Here is a 19500-nt window from a genome sequence, read left to right on the forward strand (position 1 = left end):
TAGCAGTTAAGCGACAATAGGAGAAAGTAACAATGTTTGTTTTCCACCATTCTCTCCATATTTTAGATAATTTCACCAACGAGTGAGATCTCCCGCGAATAATACTCAAGAGTTGTCCAATATCCTTTGCGTAGTGCACACTTACACCTGGGTGTTGAAGTCCTGCGTAGGATCTCCAGCAGCGCTCTGGAAGATTTTTTCCAGCTTTCCCACATACCTATGTAAAAGCAGAAAGGCAAAGTCAAGCTCTTAGCAACATAACAATGATCGTTCGAATAACACACAGGGAAAGCTCTGCAAAGTCAGGCTGGTTCTGTCCTGCGGAACAGAAATCTATTCCAATCCAGCCGGTGCGTTGGGGAAGGAGTGGTTTATCTGAAGAAACTTGATCTGGATCAACTGCTCTGATTATCAAGCACTGAGTAGGACAAAAATATTCTGGCTTGAATGAGGTTTGCGCTTGTAACAGCTGTAAGGGTTTTTTCCTTATCAAAACATTACGTTGAAGATAGCCTACCAAAACAATACAAACGTTTGCTTGTTAGAGCCATGTGGGACTTGCACACTTAGAGCATAAAAGACAGGAGACCAGTTTGTTCAGAGGGACAATTATTATTCACCCTTAGGGGTATGTAAGAGTGATCATTGAATCCCTTGCCACTGTGGTCTGGCAAGCTGAGGGCGCGTGCATGCATCAGAGAGGGACCTGCTACAGGAAGGACTCACTTGGTTTGGAAGTCGGGTAGGCTGAACAGCACTTGCATGACTGAGTTCAGGTAGCAGCTGTTGCCCAGGTTGCGGATGCCAGTGTAGCCAGGGCCATAAATTGGTTTCAGCTGAACCCCGGACTCTTGGATGAGCTCCCACTCTCCAATTCGCTGGTTCATGTCTATCTCCAACTCTGTCATAGTCTTGTCTGTCTGCAACAGAGAGTAAAAGCGGCAAGTTAGGGTTATAGCCTTGGAATAACTCAACCCAGTCAATAGAAAGCTTCCACGCCTTCTCCAGCAAGAAACAGATTGAGGCACAGGGCTAAAGCAGGAAAGTGTAGGACAAGGTCAAGAGGAAGATGACAAACATTCATAATAGCTGTGCTTCAGGTGAAAGTAACCATGATGTATACTTTCCCACAGGAAGGCGCTCTCTTATGAATTGTTTAGCTTTAAAATAAACTAATCTGAGAGGACAATAGTCCTCAATAGGTTTTACAAAGACAGTCATCCTATTCATGTGTAGTGTGCGATATACACATCCTCCAGACAACATATTTAAACAGTAATGTCAGATAGCATCAAAACTGTAATAAGTCAAAATGTGATTAAATCAACTACAAGTATGTGCAGCTGCTCATGCAGGGACCAGAAAATAGATTTGTTAACTGGGCCAATGTGATATTAAAGGAAGGTGTGCAGTCTCTTGAGCATTTAAAAAAGAAGCCTCAGGTATTTTACATTGTAGGAAAGAATGCATGAAAGTGTTGAAGGGAATGTTTGCCCTTCAGAAGATCAATTAATGAAGGATTGAGAGGAGGAATAAAGAAAAAGGAGTACACAGAATGTGGAAGGTGTTGTGGATTAAGTTGGCAACCAGACCTTCTGCATTTTCATCATGTCGATTCCAAAATGTGAGAGATGTTCCGCTAGGCTAGGGTCCAACACCATATCATCTTCGTCATAGGAATACACATCTACAGGTGAATACATAAAAAAATAATTTTAATCAGGGTAACTCCACCATACTCTTGTTTAACTCCGAGTACTTCAGCCCTCCCTGACCTCTACTCCCAATCATACAAATGAGATGTCGAGTATAATTGTGCCGTATTCAAGTATGTGCCCCAGCATTGATCAAAACTCCAAGTTCAGCCATGGCTACACCCAACCAACATGTTTTAACAAGGGTGACACCATAACTTTAGAGAACATGGGGTAATACAATGCGCTAAAAGAACAATGGTTTACTGGGAATTAAATCTCTATAATGAAGTTCAGAGTCTTCCGTAGTTGAAGAGAAAAAAAACATACAATTTTAGATTACCAAGGAATATAATAAACAAGCTGAAAGAAAAAAATTCTCATGTAATTAATTTATTCGTTGCATGTTTTGAACAATATTATACTTGTTTTCATAAAAAAAGATCTGGTGCTCAAGGTATGAGTGAAAGAGAGGTGCAGTGGAGGGTGCAGGAAAAGACAAAGGCAAAGTGCTTCACTACTAAAAAGACATAAAACTCCTTTTTATACATAGTTTAAAAAAAAAACCTGTAAATGGAGTCTATATATGTAAGTTGTCGACGGTGTTTCGATCTATATTAATGTGAGGTCATCATCAGAACGGGAGCGAGAGCACTCAGTATCCGTTAATTAAGGGAGTCAATCACATGGGGCTATCCTTCAATCCATGAGAAAGCGCGGTAACGGCATCAAAATGTGCCCTGTAGGAGTGTATCCGACCGTAACACACTCCCAATTGAGTGGCTTGGAGCGAGAGACAATTTAATGGGAATTATGTAGGTGGTCCACTTGGCCAGGCGACCAGCAGGGAAGGACTGTGGAGGCTGCTATCTCGTCCCAAGCCTCCGTAGCATAACTGGAGGATTCCTTATTTGGAGCGCCAGTGGCACAGAGGGAGTTGAGCTAAGGCAGGGCCGTTAATCTATTCGGGAGCTAGCAAGGACAAATACAGCAGCAAAACATTAATACACACCACTGCAGATTGGTATTGGGAAAGGTGGCTCTAAACACCCAACTTCCAAATACCAAATAGCAAACCCAAATTGTAATTCAGAAATAAGTTACTGAATCACAATTCGGCTTTTGTAAACAAAAAAAATGTTTTTTTGCAGTTGCAAACGCCCCGATTGTGCAGATTGGACCAGCTGTGACCTCCAAAAAAGATTCAGACATAAAGCCCTGAGTGGCTAGTCATAATGTTAGTGTTTGCCATGAGCTTGTCTGTGCCATCTTGCCACGGGTAGGCTAACTGGAGCGGCTGACCATGGCTTAGACCAAGTGGCCATGAGAGTGTCCATAAGGGCCTTGCTAAATGGCCACAATGACTCAGATGAAGCTAGACCTTGTTTGAACAAATTTAGACATTAAACTGGCTTCTATTTTCCAAAGTAGGCAATTGCAAGTCTAGCACTTCTGCTGCTTTTTGCTCTATTACAGTGAAGGGGACACTTCCCTCTGTTGGTGGGCCATGTGTGGAGTCCACATGTCTCTGATGAGGAATCTAGACCACTCGCATTTTGCAAATCTAAGTACACGCATTTATCGATGTAACGAGTGGGTGGCAGCCTATCTGCCTCCTTGCCATCAGTGTCCTGAGGGACATTAATTATGTCCTGGACGACATCAGAGTCAGAGCTGATGAGTGCCTCTATATTTTTGTAGTACTAGCATTGAGGGAGAGTCCAAGGCTGAATGTATGGCTGCACAACAACTGGATGGCCTTTGGTTATTTTGCAGTGCAACATAGGCATCCCGTGGAAAATATACAGCATGGCCACATTGAAAGCAGATGTGCAGCCGTGTCGATGTGTCCTGAATTACCTGGGGCTTCATCAAGACTGACTCGAAGGTAGAAGATTCCCGACCCTTCGAATGACACTCAAGTCATCTCACCAGCTTTGAGTGGAGGGATGGGGATGAGCCCCCAATTTGTTTTCTTATGCTTTGTCCAGTTTTCTTCTTACTGGATGACGTAGAGCTGGAATGGGACTTCACATGGGAACGACCTTGAGCAGTACTGTGGCTTGGAGAAGGACGTTCGGAACGCAACCTCTTTCTATGCTTCACTATGCAAAGTTTCACCTCCCGCACGCTGACTACCTTCGGGTGAATGAGGGAGTCATGACCAGTGCCAAAGGACCATAGGCACATGTTGTGAGCATCTGCGACTGTCCCCTGTTTCGTGCAGCCATAGCAGATCTTAAATCCTGTTGCTTTTGGGAGGGACATCTTCCCTGGCACACGGTCTGAGATAACTTTTTAGAATCATTGGAAAGTCAGAAAGTTGGGATAGGAGCTCTGATTCCAAGTCAAAGGGCACAAAAAGAAAGGAACTTGTCAGTGCAGAGGGGTGATCCATAGGTGTAGCTCTGCCGCGTCACTTATGGGACAATATAAAGTCATCATGGAGTCATACATGCCACCAGCAGGAAGTATTGCTGAAAAAAATCTCTGGATCTAGGAGGCACCTGGGACTACACTAAAAGTGAGAATCTGTGGCTAGGAGTATCCATCAGAAAGGAGTAGCTGAGCAGTCCATGGAGACTCAGTCAGAATACATGAAAGTCCCTGTGGTAGATTCTGTACACAACGGAGAGAAGGGTTTGGTGGAATCCATCAATAACATACTGGAGAGTGCCGAGCCTCAGGCCTGAGACGTCATTAGGAACAGAAAGGAGAACCCATTTCTGACTCTTGCCATAAACACCTTAAGAAGCTGAAGAAAGGTTGAGAAAATATAGAGTCAGAAACATTATGATACTATCAGGAGATAGCACTCCACAGGGGATATAGAGGCCAGCAGATGCAAAGATTGCCTTCCATAAAGTACAACTACAGAGAAACCACTAACTGAGCAAGTCATTTAAAGGAAGGATTGGACTGCTCTGTGAGGGTTTGACACCTAATGTATCTCTGGGTCAACCACTACAAATACTTTCTCCAGGGACTATGGTTGCATGTCACTGGATTGCTCTGCTGGAGGCAAGGTCAGTGGAATGAGTATTGTCTTCCATAACAGAGGGCCCAACTGGTGCAGAAGAGGTTTCAGGACAATCTTCTAACAAGCAACAGCAATACAAAACCTAGAGCATGGGGCAGAATGATACCACCAACTGGACTGTGGAGCAGGTGAGGAAACAATTTGAATATAGCATTTCTATTGAAACTCACAGGTAACTTAGCAGTTAAGTCATCCCAGGTAAAGTCCTTGAAACAACAGAGTGCATGAATTACAGTGGAAAAAGCCAAAAGGGAGGAGTTAGCCTTCAAAACAAAGCAAATATATTCTTTGCACATCAAAAAGGACCCAGCAGGAGAGCATTCCCAGGCATACATCCCTTCAGCTGAGAAAAAGGAGCTAAGGTGAAGCTGTTTAGGGAGGGATGGGGTCTCAATCAACAAGAGTACTTTTACAAAACTACAAGTGAACTGGTGAACTAAGAGTAGCCCAACATTAGCTGGACTCTCAAAATTAGCCCTCATCTATTTGAGCACACTTCAGATGCAGATCCCATAGCAGATCTCAGTACCTGCTCCATCGGGGGTGATAGTACCCAGCTTGACTGCCAGAGGGTAACCGGTCTCTTTGTAGTGCTGAACTGCATGATTGTTGCCACCGCTGCCGTCGAAGTAGCGCCTGCCACAGAGAATGGTGCCATCTGTGAGGTTCAACCACAGGTTCTCCTTCATGTCACACTTGGAGCACCGCCAGCCCCTATGCAGAGGAACAAAAATAACAAAAACAGAAGATCATGAGTAATGGAAGGGGCCCTACTGCATACAAGCCGGTGGCTTGAAGCACAAACCCATGAAGGGAGAGAAGAAGATACTTACACAGCATCAATAAGTCCTGTTATTAACTGTCCACCTTCACCGGCATGAGTTAAGACCGCAAGGTAATTTGACAGAATATGAAGAGTTGTACATAAGCATCTCACCGATGAGTTGCCCATTGTACTATCATTGACCAAATGAACCCGTAATTTTGCACAGAATAGGGCACAAGGAAAGTGTGCATTTCGAGGTAATATCGGTAGGAAGCAGCAGACTACAATACACTGAGGCTGCACAAGAACTAGTTTGTGACTCATAGAATGCAAAAATGAATTTGCTAAAAAATGGAGCATATGAAGCGAGTTATTTGAGTGGTAGGATAAAGGAAGCTTCACAACTCTGGATTGTTAAACTTCAAAATATGAGACCTACGACTCATCGTACAGAAAATAGCCTATGTTTAAAGCTGTCCTCTGCTTTAGGAACAGTACAAAGGACTGGAGAATGAAAATGAAATGGCCTGCAACGTTTTTAAAAATAGGGAAAATGGGCATTTAAGATGTGTAAAAAGGTTTCCATTGCTATGGGTGAAACATGCACTATAGACTTCTCTTAGTTACAAACTCAGCAGATTAAAATAAAATTTTCTTTAGGTCATTCCAACAGAAGACAAAATATTTTTAAAAGAAAAAAGTGATTTGATGTCTATACGAAAATGCAATATCAAACGGACCCTATGCATACATTACTTTAACACAAATTACAACAAAGCTCCCAATTCGCTTTCAAATCATTTTTGGTTGTCCCTGTCTTACTGAAAAAATTAATGATGAACCTTTAACACAATATATATATATATATATATATATATATATGTGTAGTAAATAAATGTGCATGAAGGGTCATCACAGTCAGAAAAATGTTTGAAATACCAAAGATTGAAAATAAGGAGTGTAACTTTTCCACTAATCCATACTAACAGAGTAGGAGATATATATACCCTGCAGGGATTCTTCCATATTTATCAGATGTATGAAGCTCTATAAAAGAGTATCTAAAAAAAAATACCTGGACACGCACAGTGCGCGTGCCTGCAGAGGATGCAAACGAGTATATGAAGAATAGAGAACAATAAAAGAAAGTGCATGGGCATAGCAACAGAAGCTCACCAGGGTGGGATGCGAGGCGTGTTCTCCAGTTGCTTCAGAGAGAAGGCATGCTTGGACACCTGTCGCACCTCTCCATCCCACGCTTGCACCTCCTGTTTGCGAGAGGCGGAGTCTGCTGCCAGGAGGGCATCGATGGCACAGGCAACCTAAGAAAACAGAAAATGTGTATACAGATTATAATCACACTCATTGGAAGCTCCTCAGTGCCAAAATAAACTTCACAGGGTAGGCAGCAGTATTACTCGTGTCTGCAGAAAAGAGAAAGAACTTCCTAGCATGGGGTTTTTTCCAGATTCACAAGTTCAGGTCATTGCTCATCTTTGAGGATTCTCAGAATTGAGTGACATGAAACAGACTGACTCCAGGGCTAGTCTCGATAGCAACTATTATAGGGAAATAACTGTTTCACAAGCATAGGATATTTCTCAGAGTTACAGGTAACACGGCCAATCTCCCATACACTCTTGCAACCCTGCGTGGAATTATTTCAAGGCGGTGAATCCGAGAATCACAATCTCAGGACTGACAGATGTTGTTACAGGTAAGTTAAATCAGGCACACCCATCATTCGATGCAAAGCACAATAGAAACTGTAATGTTTTTATACACGTTATAGGCGTGTCATTAGCAAACTAAAGGCCCTAATGTTATAAAAACTTAAAAGGTTGGACAGTAGAGCTAGCTAGATTAGGATTTGAAACTCTGAATACAGAGTTACACACAGACCTATGCACTGAGCGCTCAAAGGAGAGAAGACTGACCAGGTACAGGTGGTGGAGGCATATTCGCCTTGGTCTTTGGGGAGTATTTCATCATGCAGGACAGAACATCTAGGAGTAAATGAGCCAGAACATTACGGATAGAAGGAGGGTGTGTTATTGTGGTGTGTTCCTGTGGATTGGGAGTGGTTTAACCTTCAAACTCAGTTCTTCATTCAGCCAGCAAGAAACAGACCTCAGACTTCAAAGAGGTTAGCTAGGTGTTTCTTAATGTTCTTCTGCGCAGTTCATTCATTAACCCCATAAAACTACACTAAGCTTTATAAGAGCATTGCCTATTTTCCCCATTTTTAAATAACGCATGTACAAACACCTCAAGATCATGGCACTCATATCTACATTGAGTCACTCTCTCACGCTTATCCAAACAGTCCCATTACCTCTCAGTTAACCAGAGAAAAAAAAGGCAAGCTATCGAAGTAAGCGAATCGATCATTTGCACATTTAGAGGTCACATGGAGGCTCTCATAACAGAAAGTGGCAAATGAAGTACAGGGTACAAAAGGCAAATGTCATGTACAAAAATAAATCCCCTAAAACCCCAACTCAGACCTAAGGTGATCAAATCTCCCATGGGTGGGCATACTTTGCCACATATGTGGACTGCAGCATTGTATGCTATGTGGACTCCTATGCAGGCATTTGCATTCAAAGAACCACAAGCCATTACCCCAGACGCGGAGGGTCTGCCTCACTGTGCCGCGGAGGGAGGGGGGGGGGGGCAAAGTTTATTCCACCTTGATCTACCTGCACTGTGTGCAGCACTCTGCATGCTGTGCTGTAATCTTATATGCTGTACTGCCTGATTTGGTGTCATTTGTTCTTGATTTCTCTTCTTCCTTTCTTTTTACTTCTTGCAAAATCAATAAAGTTCATTATGAAAAAAAAGAACCACAGGCCAAAGAACACAAGGTTGTTCACTTTATACAGAACCTTTCTATTTGTGAAAACTGCCCATTTGGCGTAGCAAAAAAGGCATAATTGCCCATCAGGGTCAACAACTTACCTACCAGTGTGTCTCCACTGATACACAATACTCACTCTGTTCACTGTGTTTGTGAATCTATTCTTTGACATTTCTGCTTATAGTGTCTGAGTGCTCTCATGTGGCAGCGAGTTGCAAAGTTAACGCTATGTAAGACAACTAAACAGGAGGACTAACCAGCTTGTTTTGAGATCCAGATCAGTGTAAAGTGGGCCAAATGTTGAACTACATTCGTACTCTGAAGCACACATACAAGACAGACTGTAGTATTTGCCTCACAAAGGTTTTTTTTGGTCATCTTCAGTAAAATCATGTAAAAAGCATTACCTTCATCCTCCCCTGCCAGCGCAAAGTTATTCTTGATTGTTAGACAACAGAAACCTGCTGTTACTGTCGTGTTAGACTGCGGAATCATTGCTAAATCCTTATCATATTTGAACCCCAGGTTTCATACTCATAGCAGGGATCTGGGAGGCTTGCACAGGGGATATGCGCTTCATAATTACGACTAGGACATTATTAAACAGATGCTGAAGAAGGTGATCCGCCTCGTCTAATCACAGTAGGATTTGAGGGTCACTAGACCAGGAGTTGAACTGGAAGATAGAGGAGCAGATAACAGAGGTCAACGGCTAAAGATGGATGTCCAAATAATTGTGGATGGTGAGGATCCCTGTGGTAGACCCAGGAGACATCATAAAGTTAGGACCAGAATAGAGGAAGAGAAAACTTCAGAAGGCCAGCACCATGACAAGACCTTCCTGATAACACCAGGTTAAGGCATATGGCCTAGAAGAATCCAGTGATTCACAGGAACAAATGGAATCAAGAGTTTAATGTATCGGCTTGAAAATGCTGCGCTTGTTTGCACTCACACACAGATCAGAGAGCTGCAACCAGCAGATGACTGGGTACTCTTGAAGCATGTGAGGGGTCAAAATGTTCACTGTTTAATGTGGCCCCGAATACATCTGGCGAATGCAGTATTAATACGATTTCTTCAGCTGGACCTTAACTTCTGCAAATTTTATGGCAGATACTTTGCTTTGTTTTGCAGTAAAACAAAATGCATTAGTGATCCTACAAAGTAGAGTCACTATTTACTTGTCCCGATAATATTTGATTAAGCAGGGCAATTGGTCTAAGTGTGATTGTGCATTGATGAATTTCAGGTGGTGACATAGGGATCTTCTGGGGCCTGGAGTTACCTATCATCTGCAGAGTCTCAAGGGTTCCGACTTCCAATGCCTCATACACTCACTGCACCTAATCCAGGCCTGCATGTAAAGCACATAACTAAAGCTCAACCCAAGAAAGAATTCCTCTGATTTGACAAGATCAACAAGGTTGAAATAATGAAAACTAGGGTTAATAACCTGAACCTAGATGGTGTTGAATCCCAACGTTTACCAAATACAAAATCATTTGGATTCACTCTGGACACCAACCTCACACTCAAGGAATGCAACACCAAGAAATCAAGGATGGCCTGTACCAGTTCCCATCACTGACGAAAGTGAAACTATTCCCACCTGAACGCAATTTCATAATTTAGTTTGTACTCTCACATCTGATTAGTAGTGTAAGCGCCCTGCTCCATGGCCTCACACACTCCACACTGCCCCCCCCCCACTTAAGAGCATCTTACAAGCCGCAGTACAGACAAGATGACACCATCTAGAGCCTGAAGAACTATGATCACCACAATCCTTATAGAACTCCGACCTGCACCATCTTCAAACACCCAGCTGCATCACAACCTGCACCCCTCTTTATCTGGCTGACAAGTTCACGATCTCGGATGGCTCTTGGTTCGCCTACAACAGGGACACTGTAGGACAAAGTATAAAAAAGAAAAAAGAGCAAGGCTTTTCCATCTACCCACCCAGGATGTGGCACATCCTCCGTGGGTCAATTAGGACCACCCCAACCCATCTCCAATTCAGGAAAGATTTGAAGACCCGCCTCTATGTAGGAAACTGCATCATGATGCAGTAACAGTCCATAAACAAGCTACCTCTCAAATCACTGGTTGACTTCATACATGCCTATGACCAAGTACAGCATTACCCTACCTTCTGGGTAGGTTTGTGCTATATCAATACCACAAAGATACATAATATGATCTTGTAATAATGGAGGGGCAAGGGGCATTCATTTTCTTCAAATGGACCTCTTTAAGGAATTATTAGAATTTGGTAATGTAATGTATGTTCTGCAATTTTTCTGCACAATTCTCACAAAGCAGGACTAAAAATTACAGATGTTAAAAATTAACTATCAACATATGTTCTTTAGATGAATTAGTATTTTTTTTTTTTTTTAAAACAAACCGCAACTAAAACAAGTTTTTACAATTTTTCTAAGGTGGACCTCTAGAAAGCTTTCCAATACTGATGTGGCAGTTGATTAATATGTTTTCTTGCACTAGTTTCTATGAAAATGAGTTGTGATTCAATTGTTGGAATATAGTTTTCTCTGGATTCAATAGGTCTAGCCTTTTCCTTCTTCCTGTGTTGCGGAATGTCTAACAAAAGTGACCTTTTGCTGGTGCGCAGCCTGGCTCGCACCATCAGCCACACTTCGATAAGTTCCAACGGGTCTAACCTTGGAGTCTGCCCCAGACGCTCATGGAATATGGACACTGCAAAGTATGATTCACTGCTCACCGACTGTAGAATACATTGAATTTAGAATGAAGCATGCCAAAGGAGGACAAATACAGACTTTCCAGGGGCATAAAGATGTACATTTTTTGTACTTCGAGTAGAGTTTGTTAATCAGTTCATAGCAGACCAACTGTCTGAGACAGAAGAGCTGCCAAGTTGTACAAGCCCAACGTGGATTTGGGATAAGTCCATATTTCTGGAGACCCTTACACTTGTGGGTGAAAAGGAGCTAGACTGCCTAGCAATGAGCGGAGCTCACTAATAACAAAAATCTGCACAGGGTCCAACTGACCGAAGGACCTGGTGGAGGATAACTCGAGGATTCAAAAAAGACCACATGCCCACTAGACACTGAGAATCATGACACGGACACCATAAAACCCAACAATTACCTTTACTTGGATGGTGCAGTTGAGGGTTCATAAATGTTTACACATTTTTTCACTGTAACTGAGCTGCTGAGGACTAAGTTCTGATAGCTGTACATTGTAGACTTTTTGTTTGTCACTTCTGTTCCATTGACTGGAACTATGTTAGTAAATATTATAGTAAAACCAAAGAATAACATTTTTTAAAGTGAGTTTTTCAAACATTACACTTGTTCCAAATGTAGGTTTTAAAACAATTAGCAATTGGACCATAGTTCAATTATGTGACATTATGGAATTGGAGAGACACCAGGTAATGGCTTCCCATGCCTGCAAGTGTTTCATCAGCATGAAAATTCTGCTGAGGATTGTGTTCTACTACAGTTAATTTATAGCAGTTCTATGTATACACTGTGAGACATGCCCTCACCTATATGTAATGTTTACACTCTGATGCACAGCTGTTTTTGATGAAACAAGATGCATTTTCCAAAATTTGGTACGTGTATGCTCTTTATTTTCCTTTATTGTGGTTTAACCATTGGAGAAGAGACAAAGGTGCAATGTCAAAAACGTACCCGGTCGCGCACCATGTCAGGCAGATTAATTAGCAGATCGCGAGTAATTTCCAGGTATTCCGGTAGGATGACCAGCTTTACCTCTTCATCATACTCAAATTTCTCTTCCGTCACGTCAAAGCCACCTTCTACTCCTGCAGACAGAAAGAGAGAGAGAGAAATTGAGTTTTTGCCTGCCATTTGGGTCCCTCTTTTCCTGTTAAGCTAGAACGTTACTTTAAATTGAGTTGGGTAGAAAAACGTTGCCTCCAATTTCAGAATAAGGACTGCCCGGTGAAGGGAAAAGCCGACTAGCAGTAGTATGGCAGGAACTATTTTGCTACTGCAACAGGACTTTACACATCTTGTTGACAAATCTTTAGTTATTGGGGGGTATGCAGTCCAGGCATCTGAGGCAAGATGAGCCTTGGAAAGGGGCTGACATCGTCTTGCGACAGTACAAGGCTCACCTACAACATGTCACCCTCAAAACTGGACAAGAAAAACTGGGAAACAGGCCATCACAAGGTTTGGCGGTCATTTTCTGCTGTTGATTTATACAGGTCTTTATGCAGGAGTAGTGCATCCATGCACAGAATTATGCTTCGACTTCCCTAGTTACCTTCTCACTGTCACTCAGTCTGCTGCATTTTAGGTGCGGTTATGTGCATTTTGTAAATTTTACTATACACTGTGCTTTTTCTATAGCTTAGCTGTCGTTTAGCCATTGGGGAGACACAGGGACACACACACTCAACCGCAGGTGACCACTCTGATTGTAATTCGGTCAATCATCCAGCCCCTCCCCGCCATCCAACACTACCATAAAAATAAGCAGCTAGAAAGCTCTTTGCAGGTATGAGAAGTGCTTTGTATTACAGACCACTTGTACTTGTCAGGACAGAACACAATACTTTGTTTAATTATGGTTTTATGTTGGCCAGCAATTCAGACCCACAGGAGTGTGCTTATAGAACAGTCATGAACAACAGGTGAACATTCTGCTGAAATAAAGTATCATGTCACATGAAATGAGGGATTAACATTTTTAGTTTACAGGCCAGAGAAAATGGTTTAGATTATTGGTGTTTAGGAATAACATGGAGAGGTGTGTTGTTAGCTCTTTATTAGAGGTAAGGAAAGAGGGCTATGTTCACTAATCAGACTTCTAAAATGAGGTAGGCACCCCTGTACAATCTGTCATGTTTGAGAGAATTTGCACTTTGGAATTTCTAGATACAGCGAGTCCTTGCTTCCAAGTTTCCTTGGTCTACTGAGATGGCGAGGAGTTTTGGCAAGTTGAGAGGATTCTTTAAACTGATATGGGTATGCAATGTAAGCCTTTGAATAAAAGTTAGACGTGGTCAATGTACGAGTAGAAATCTCACTGTGGAGTGTAGAACTGCTTTTTTGTGGGCCCAGCGGTGACTGAGGTAGACCTATTACCATTACTAATTAGGCCCTAAGAGGAGTCAGTTCTTTCCTGCAGACAGGCCAAATTTTGTGGCATCAGACCTTGTTCAGCAATTTTCCGGAAAGGAGCTGGAGCATGTTTCTCTTAACCTAATACTCATAGTCTTCATATTTTTATCCTACTGTGAAATTCTCTTCCAGCACGAAGAGGGAAGCGATGAAAGCCACTCACACCGTGTAGAACAGTAGATTAAATGCTAGAGAATGATTCTTACACACAACACGTTCTGCAGCATCAAACTCTTGTTGAAATGCAATATTCTGTATTCCCTTTCCAGTTTTGAGAGGTAAAGCTAGAAACGGAAGTTACAGCTATAATGCCCTCATTACAGAGGCCTGGAGTGATATCCGCGGAGGGGGTGGGGGGCAATACAGCTCCAGTCCATTATGAGTTTCTGGTGTCTTCTGGCCCAGAATGATCAAGTCTGAAATCTTCAGGCTCAATAATTCCGGGCCCAGAAATACCGGGTGCTAGGCAGAGGAGATGCGGGTAGCTGCTGCGCTCAGCTCCAGACCGCTCTGTAAAGGTGTGATGTTCTGCTGTCCTCTCCACTGCATCACAGCATCCACACTACCCATGATATACTACCAATACGCCTAAAATCAGCCTGCACATTCACCACCTGCTCGAAGCCGCCCAGGTGGAATTGGAGATTTCGTCCCTCCCTTATCCCTAAACTATATTTGGGGGAACTTGAAATGAGCGCTTAAGAGATATTGAGTCAAGAATCAAAAAATAGACCGGTTCACTGATCCAATGTAACAGAGAAAATGTAATAAAGTCCTCAGAGGGTAGGATAAATATTTGAACCGCTCTTCTAGCAGAGGAAATAGCCAAAACAAACGTTTATTTTTAGAACTGGTAGTTAATGGCATGCTTCACCTCAAGACTTGCACTGCCAGCATAGGGACAGAAGGAAGAGAAATTCACAGTGTGTATTCTGCTGGCTTACCAATGCCAGAGCAAACAAGTGAACGGGGTTTATCCTAGTACCCAACAGATAGCGAAAAACAATATTGATCTAGGTGCTTTGCCAAAAGCATACTAAACGTCTTCACAGGGCCCATCTATTCTTGCACCGTACTTATGAGACAAGAATTTGCTTGGTCCCTTTTGGTTTCTTTTTTTAAGAGCAAGAGATCACACACCCTATCCTGGTGTTGGTGCCTAACCAGTACCACGAAGCCGTAATTCCCAAAACTCATTCTAGCACCTAGCAGGAGAACTCAAGGAGTCTGTTCTTCAGCTTATGGACAGTGAAAAGCAGAAATTCAGAGACAATATTCGGACCATGAAGAATCTTAGCATCTTACCGATAGCAAGGCGCGTTGGTTTTTTCTTAGGAGGGTCTCCAGTGGCCGAAGTGTTTTCTTCAACTTTCTGTAAGGAAATAAATTAGGGTAAATATGATCAAGAATGTCAACCTTAACCAACAGCACTTCCAGCTCCATAGATCCGGTCTTTGAGCATTACGTGTATTCCAGTACCAGGTCCCAAACACAGTTCTGCAACCACAAAGACACTTCAGTGGCAGTCCTCAACTGCAGCATCAGGTTTAAGCACTTAACCTGCATACAATTTTGCTGCACCACCACAAACATTTACCATGTGCTCTTTTCAGGAGTTGTGCCCTCTCTTACCGGTTTGCGTGTTCTTTTCATGTGCAGGTAAACCCGTTGCCCAGTCTTTCGATGGTGTCGTTCTACATATTGTTTCCCAAAGCCCAGGAATGTATTCATGCATACGTAGAGACCGCCATCGGACTCCTGGAGAGACAGGAGAGAAGGAGAGTACTGTAAGGAGACAGATAGTAGATGAAGGAGCACCAGCAGTAAAAAAAAATATTGGAACAAACCCCACCCAACAAATTATTTCTAGTGGAGGGAATCATGTTCTGTGAAACCAGTTTCAAAGTTTAGCTCCTCCAACAGCCTAGTGGTTTTAGCAGGACTCTACATACCTATTACTTTAGCAATGCAGGCTACTATTGCCATCAGCTCCTGTTGGGCAGAGATGACAAATGAAGAAAACGCCCCTGGCACCCATTTGAACTCGACCATTTTTTATGCATTTTGTAACACAGCAGCATGTGGCCTTTGTTAAATGTGCAACTAATGACTTTCAGATAAGATTTTAAAATCAAACTCTTTTCTGTCTATTTCCATGTCAAATGAAGAATGATTTTCGCCTTCTTTTGAAAAGACACTGGGGATGAAAATGTAATTCCCAGTAGGCAGGCTGGCATTGTGTGGAACGGACGCTGAAGAAATATGTTACAATATCGAGAATGGTGTGTCGCTCATTTAGCCCTGGAAAGCTCATGTCAGGTCTTTCACATAATTAGAACATTAAAGGATATGACTTGGTGTTAAGAAGGCCTATTTGAGCTATGCAATCCACCTTTAAAAGAAAAAAGAGTTACTCACCTTCACATATGCTGTTTATCATCTATAAATGTTAATCTCCTGAAAAAATCGCCTGTAGAAATTTCCAGCTGCACCAGACACAACCGCAGTTCGATGTGGTTCTCCTAATCTCTGCTCAGAAGTGACGCCACCACTAGCTGACTCCATGCTCATGTACTCTCAGTTGACCAGAAAAAGGAACACTTGGGTTAAGGACCATTGGACCAGACAGGAGCACTGATAACGGTACCTGCCCAGGAAGGTGGTGCTGACTACACACCAGCAGCGGGGGTCAGATCGCTGTACTACAGTTCTCCAGAATGGAGATGCCACATATGAAAGATAAAGATGCTGAAGCTCACATGCACTTAGGCGAGGAGGGAGCAAGGGTGGCAAAACATGGGTACCATTTGCCTGATACTGCTTCCTTGCACCAGCCTTAAGTAGAACAATTACACACTTTTTACACAGTGCTCGATACTGGCAGGTTTGGCCTTCAACTCACCACATCATTTTTGAAGATCAGAATCCTGAGACTCAGCCTCTGTTCTTTAACAGCCCAGAACAAATAAATACAATAGGCAAAATTCTATCTGGTGGAGATTTATTTGCTGCCTCAAAACCTGCATTGATACAAGCTGCAACTGTAGGAAGTTGGCTCTTTATAGAATATACCAAAAATAGGAATATTGTAAAGAGAGTCCAGGTAATCTTTCTGTGTGCACAGGGGCTCGCTTTAACAATCCCAATGTGCTCTTTTTGTGGTTGTATGGTCCAGCAGCCCTAGGCTTATCAAGGAGTGTTAGACATTTGTTGCATACACACAGTCAATAAATGATAGATCCACCCCAATCCAGAAAAATAGCACATATCTTTATGTAACTTTGGACACCAAAAATCTTGTTATTGGGCAAGTACTTTAAGAAAAGCAGTTTTGAAAAAAAACAGGTAGGGATACTTGTATTGTCTCTATTGCGGTAATGTTATCCTATATGGAAAAAGACACACACTGCATAACAATACTCAGCAGCGACTTACAAGACCAATCTTCTGGAGTTACAATGAGTATGGAGCAAGGTCCAAGGCAGCACCAACAGGTTCCTTGGGAGGCACCGAGGCGGCCAGGTGCAGAGGTGAGTTACAGCGTCCGGTGCCCCGTTGCTTTCAATGGAGGCAGTCCTGGGAAAAAGAGGCTGCAAGCTTGTACTGGGGGCCAGTTCTGTTGAACCCACAGGGGTGGCCTGCCCTCGAGATGCTTGGCAGGTAGGGACACTGTCGGCCCACTTCTCCTTGGGCTGAAGGGCACGGGTGCAGAGATGTCTTTAGGCATCGGGTCATGCTGCAAGAGACATTCGCAGTTGAGGGGGCAGGCACAAAGAGGCTGCAGGCAGCAACTAGAAGTCCAGTTTGGGCAAACCCAAGGTGGAGTTTGACTCAGGTGGGTCTCAGGGCCTCCTTAGCACTATTGGATCACTTCAACTCGGGGTGGAGGCATGGGTGCAGTGGTGCTTTCCAGTATCGGGTTTTTGCGGTCCGGAGTCCTCAGGGATCTTCTTGGGTGCCTGCAGGGAAGCAGCTTCGCTATTCCACAGGAGATACTGGTTGCTTCTTCAAGTGCTAATGGTCCTCTCAGGCTTTTGGAGGCAGAGCAGCTGTAGAACGAGTCGCCTTTGGTGCAATTGTCGGAGGCAGCAGGCAGGCCGGCAGGGCAGGCACCAAGTCAGTTGCTGCTCCTCAGTTCTTTCTCTTCTCTGCACTTAGGTGTCCTTTTTCTTAGGTCTTCAAACTGCTTTCCTGGTGCCAGGGGCTCCTCTAAATTTAGGGCCGAGAAGGGTGGTAGCCAATGAGCTAATTACCCTTGTGGTCACTACACCCAAGTGCGGCCGGTATGCTGGAAGAGTGGGGGGAGGGGATCAAGGGAGGGGCGCGGGCAGGAGTGGGGGGGGCGGGACATGGGGGGGCCCCTAAGGGTCGCAGGTGGAGAATAACTTTTTTTTTTTTTAAACGTTCCTGCAGCTGTCACCGTCGTGCTCTTCTGCTGCTCCTTAGGAAGGCACATACTCCCAGAATGCCCTTCGGCCAATCCTGTAACTGCTCTAACACATAAGAGCAGCTTCTGGATTGGCCTGAGCACCCTCGGTTTGCACTCCAGGACAGACTGAGTCTGTGCCTGCTCTGTTCAACCCAGCTGCGTTGCTGGGTGTGAGAGAGCATTTACGGCACATGATGGTTTGGCCGGCAAACCATCATACAAAGTGATAGGAGTGCACTACTACTAACCTCAGTGCTTGTCACTACCAGGCCCCACCCCCAAGAATCGTCAGGAAAGGAAAAATAAAACAAGTGTGGTTTTATTTTTTTGTCTTTCCTGCGCTTTGGGGTAGGCGACGCTCCTCCACCATAGTGGAGGATTCGCTGCCAACTACACCCCCCATATGACCACTTTCTGTGGGAAGTGGTCATAAGCCTGTCTCAGAGTTCCTAATTCTGCCATCACTAAGTAGCCGTGGTCACATATCAAATGGCGGCAGAGACCTTTGAAGCCTGCTGCCTTGATATGCCGATTACTTAGCCAACCTGCTTGGAGGAGGTGACAACACCTTCGGCCAGAGCAGGCTGTGTTTCTGCACTCAGAGAGCATAGGATTTCACCTACAGGGGGTCAGAAACTAGTCTGTGGGTGTAGGCAGGTCGACACCAGTCAGCCAGCACACTAGAGGCTGGTAGGGTTTTAGGGAGAACCTCTAAGTTGCTCTCTGGGTGCATATATTGATAAATCCACCACTGGTATCAGGGTGGGTTTACTAATACAAGGTGTTCGATACCAAACACCATACATTTCAGTGAAGCCATCGTGTAGCTGGGGAACTCGTTTTAACCAGTGTCCAGAACATGAACTTAAAATGGCTTCCCTGTTCACTTGTGATATTCAAAAATTGACTTAGACATCACAGGGGCATATCTGCTCATGAAGGTATGCCCACACATGTAGTATAGTGCACCAAGCCTTAGGGCTGCAAGGCCTGCTGGAAGGGTGGCTTACCTATATTGCATGCAATGTCTGGAGGCATGTCACACAGGGATGTGAGCCATGTTGTGTTTTGACTTTTATCTGCAGCAAGACACACAGCCGGCAATGTCAGTCTGCATGAGTCAGGTGTGAGGTCCAATAGCATGGCACAATACATGCTGCAGCCTTTAGGGATTTTCTTTGCTACCCATGCCCTGGGTACTCGAGGTACCATTTGCTAGGGACTTACAGGGGTGCTAAAGGTACAGCCAATTAGGGAAACAATTGTACAGTTTTTAAGGAAAGAGTTCTGGCGCTGGTGACCTAGATAGCAGGAACCCAGTGCACTTCTGTCAAAACTGCATCAGGTACCAGGCAAAAAGTGGGGGGTGACCATGTCAAAAAGTGGCACTTCCCTACAGCAATCTTGGCAAGAAGTCAACTGAAAAGGTTTCTGAACTGCCAGTCCGAAAGATGATCCTCTATATGACCTAAGCAGTGGCCCGACCTTTCTAAATTCATTGGTTATTAAATACAGTAGATAAACCCCTTCTGCCATCCAGTCTGTGTAGCCTTTC

The 19500-nt window shown here is 43.7% G+C and overlaps 1 protein-coding gene across 2 annotated transcripts in view; it reads right to left on the minus strand.

Annotated features, from left to right (window-relative positions):
• Window positions 1-19500, minus strand: part of USP5 (ubiquitin specific peptidase 5) — a 200084-nt gene that overhangs the window by 112550 nt on the left and 68034 nt on the right. For both annotated transcript variants that reach the window (XM_085619846.1, XM_085619847.1), the window contains exons 2-9: window positions 15149-15274; window positions 14822-14888; window positions 12056-12189; window positions 6677-6822; window positions 5264-5448; window positions 1593-1687; window positions 727-920; window positions 146-217 (exon numbers count right to left, since the gene is read on the minus strand). In XM_085619846.1, the coding sequence (XP_085475972.1) occupies window positions 146-217; window positions 727-920; window positions 1593-1687; window positions 5264-5448; window positions 6677-6822; window positions 12056-12189; window positions 14822-14888; window positions 15149-15274 (1019 nt within the window). The remainder of the gene's footprint in view (window positions 1-145; window positions 218-726; window positions 921-1592; window positions 1688-5263; window positions 5449-6676; window positions 6823-12055; window positions 12190-14821; window positions 14889-15148; window positions 15275-19500) is intronic.

The sequence above is a fragment of the Triturus cristatus genome, chromosome 7, assembly GCF_964204655.1.
Source record: "Triturus cristatus chromosome 7, aTriCri1.1, whole genome shotgun sequence".
In the NCBI taxonomy this organism is placed as follows: Eukaryota; Metazoa; Chordata; class Amphibia; order Caudata; family Salamandridae; genus Triturus; species Triturus cristatus.